Source organism: Galeopterus variegatus, unplaced genomic scaffold, assembly GCF_000696425.1.
Source record: "Galeopterus variegatus unplaced genomic scaffold, G_variegatus-3.0.2 Scaffold8509, whole genome shotgun sequence".
Lineage (NCBI taxonomy): Eukaryota > Metazoa > Chordata > Mammalia > Dermoptera > Cynocephalidae > Galeopterus > Galeopterus variegatus.
In genome coordinates, this window is record NW_007734620.1 from 62,321 (window position 1) to 64,542 (window position 2,222).

Below are 2,222 nucleotides of genomic sequence, written 5' to 3' on the forward strand. Positions count from 1 at the left end.
AATACAAAGTGTCCAAAAAATCAGGAAATGTAAATTAGACATATTTTTAAATAGTGTTTTAATTACATTTCCAAATAATATGCTCAATGCTTTTTTCTTCAACTTCCAGCTACATTTTCAGGTAAAGGACTTACTAAATTTAAAGAAACGGATCCAATTGTTAATCTGGAAAAAAAAAAAGTACAATGAGTACACTAATTTCCCTGTGTTTCCAGACTTTTTGCACACTCTTAATTTATTTATTATACTTTTATCATATTAACAATTGGACACCCGTAGGATATTAATTTCCTTTATTCCTCTCGTTAGCCTGGGATCAAGATTTCCTGCTGGGGGACCCCTCCATTCTCTCTTCCCTCTACACACACAAACTCCAAGTAACTGGCATAGCATTATCTCATTTCAAATCATGGCTCTGCCACCCGGTGGCCAGTGACCTGGCTCAACTTCCTTGACTACCCCAAGCCTTAGATTCCTCATCTGTAAAATGGGATTAATGAAGACCTCCTGGACCCATTGTGATGGTCTCATGAGATGATGTATGCAAAGTACTCGTACATGCCTGGAGTGTGGTGCCAGCTCTCTATGGGAGCCAAGCACACGACTACACCTGTGGTGGTTATTGTGAAGAAAGTTGTTCTAACAGGATCCCACTGTGTCCCCTCTCTGTCTTTGCAGCGAGCCCCTCTTCCGCCAGCTCTGTGCCCTCCACTGGCTTCTGGAAGCCCTGACTATCGACCACACCCACCACACCATGAAGCCTGTGATCACCTGCTGGAATCCAAAGTACGCTTCTGCCTTTCCACTTGCCATAAACTAGCAATAGACTGGGCAGTGGGGAAGAGACCCCTGTACGTTCTTCCCCTCTTTTTGCTGTTCTTGGTGGGTGGGTTGCTTTAGGCGGATTGCTCATATAACCTCATGAGAGCTGACTGTGTGCATTTCCTCCCACGTTGCTTCCCAACTCCACATTCAGTGGCACCACATTGGTAGCCTGAAATTAATCAGTCGCATTGTGAGTGTTTACATCACAGAAATCGGCAAGCTGTGAAAGCACACCACTGGATCCACAGCTAGACTTCTCTCCAAAGTTCCTCTCGGAGTGTCTCCCCAGCGCTATTCTTTGCTAATTCTTCTTCTTTATCTTCTTCCCTCTCCCTTTATTCTTCCCTTTCTCTTTGTTCTTGTTTTTCTCCTTTCTCCCAAGGTTTTGTTTTGTTGTGTTGTTTTTAAATATACATTGGTGGCTGCTTCTCCACTTGGACCCAAAGGAGTACTTGGTATTCAGGTTTCTAGAGCAGCTGAGTTTGTTCAGTCAGAAGCCCCAGAATATGATGTCTAGGCCCAGAAAAGTGTGACGTGTGTCCCCACCAGAGGGGAGGGTTCACGCAAAAGCTGTGAGGTCACTGGTGCAGGACCTGCATTGTGCGCAGAATGCAGAACAAGGAACAGACAAGCATGTAAAGACATCAGTTCTTTAAGAAGAGTCAGGTGGTCTGCAGAAATGGGACCAAAAAAGAGATAAAGAACCTTGACTTAAGATTTAGATTTGCACTGTGAAAAATGACAGGTCAAGTTAAATAAAATAGTTCCCCATCCCCAATGCTATCACTCCCCATCCCTACCCCCAATACACTGATATTGGCACCCCTCACAGCCCTGCCTCCCAAGTGAATTCAGTCTCCTACCTCTTCCAAAATCCTGAGTCTTAACCAATTCCTTCCTCCTGAGGACATTTACCACCCATTCCCCGAATCCTCCCTCTCCCATCCATCTCTTGCACCAGGGCCCAGAGAAACTAACCTCAAATGCAACCAGAAATAAAAATCATGCATCTATTGATAGATTACTAACTCTAATTGATTCACTGTTCTTGGTAGGAATAAATTTAAAACCGTAGTGTCCTTTGATAAAGTGATCTACAAACTTTATTTTTCTAAGCAGCAGAAATTTATTTTTTTAATGGAAACCCTAATAATTTAAAAGTGATATTTCTACATGGAAATTCTACATGAAGCTAGAGGTTTGGGGGCCTGGGAGAACTGGGGCCTCTCCAACTTGCTCCCATCTCCACCGTGGCACCCCACTTATTTCCAAACATCTTTGTGGCTCCCAGAATTTGTTTGAAAACAGTAGCTTTAAAACATTTCTCATGCATTATTTATTTTTCTTTAAAACAAAACTGCTTAAGTAATAAGTGAATACAACTTATTCTTATGGAA

General features: G+C 42.6%; 1 protein-coding gene across 1 annotated transcript in view; it reads left to right on the forward strand.

The window, feature by feature from the left end:
* Window positions 1-2,222, forward strand: part of LOC103608513 (coiled-coil domain-containing protein 60-like) — a gene marked incomplete at its 3' end in the record, with an annotated part of 41,720 nt that overhangs the window by 14,236 nt on the left and 25,262 nt on the right. The window contains exon 4 of the mRNA XM_008592941.1: window positions 679-786. Within this exon, the coding sequence (XP_008591163.1) occupies window positions 679-786 (108 nt within the window). The remainder of the gene's footprint in view (window positions 1-678; window positions 787-2,222) is intronic.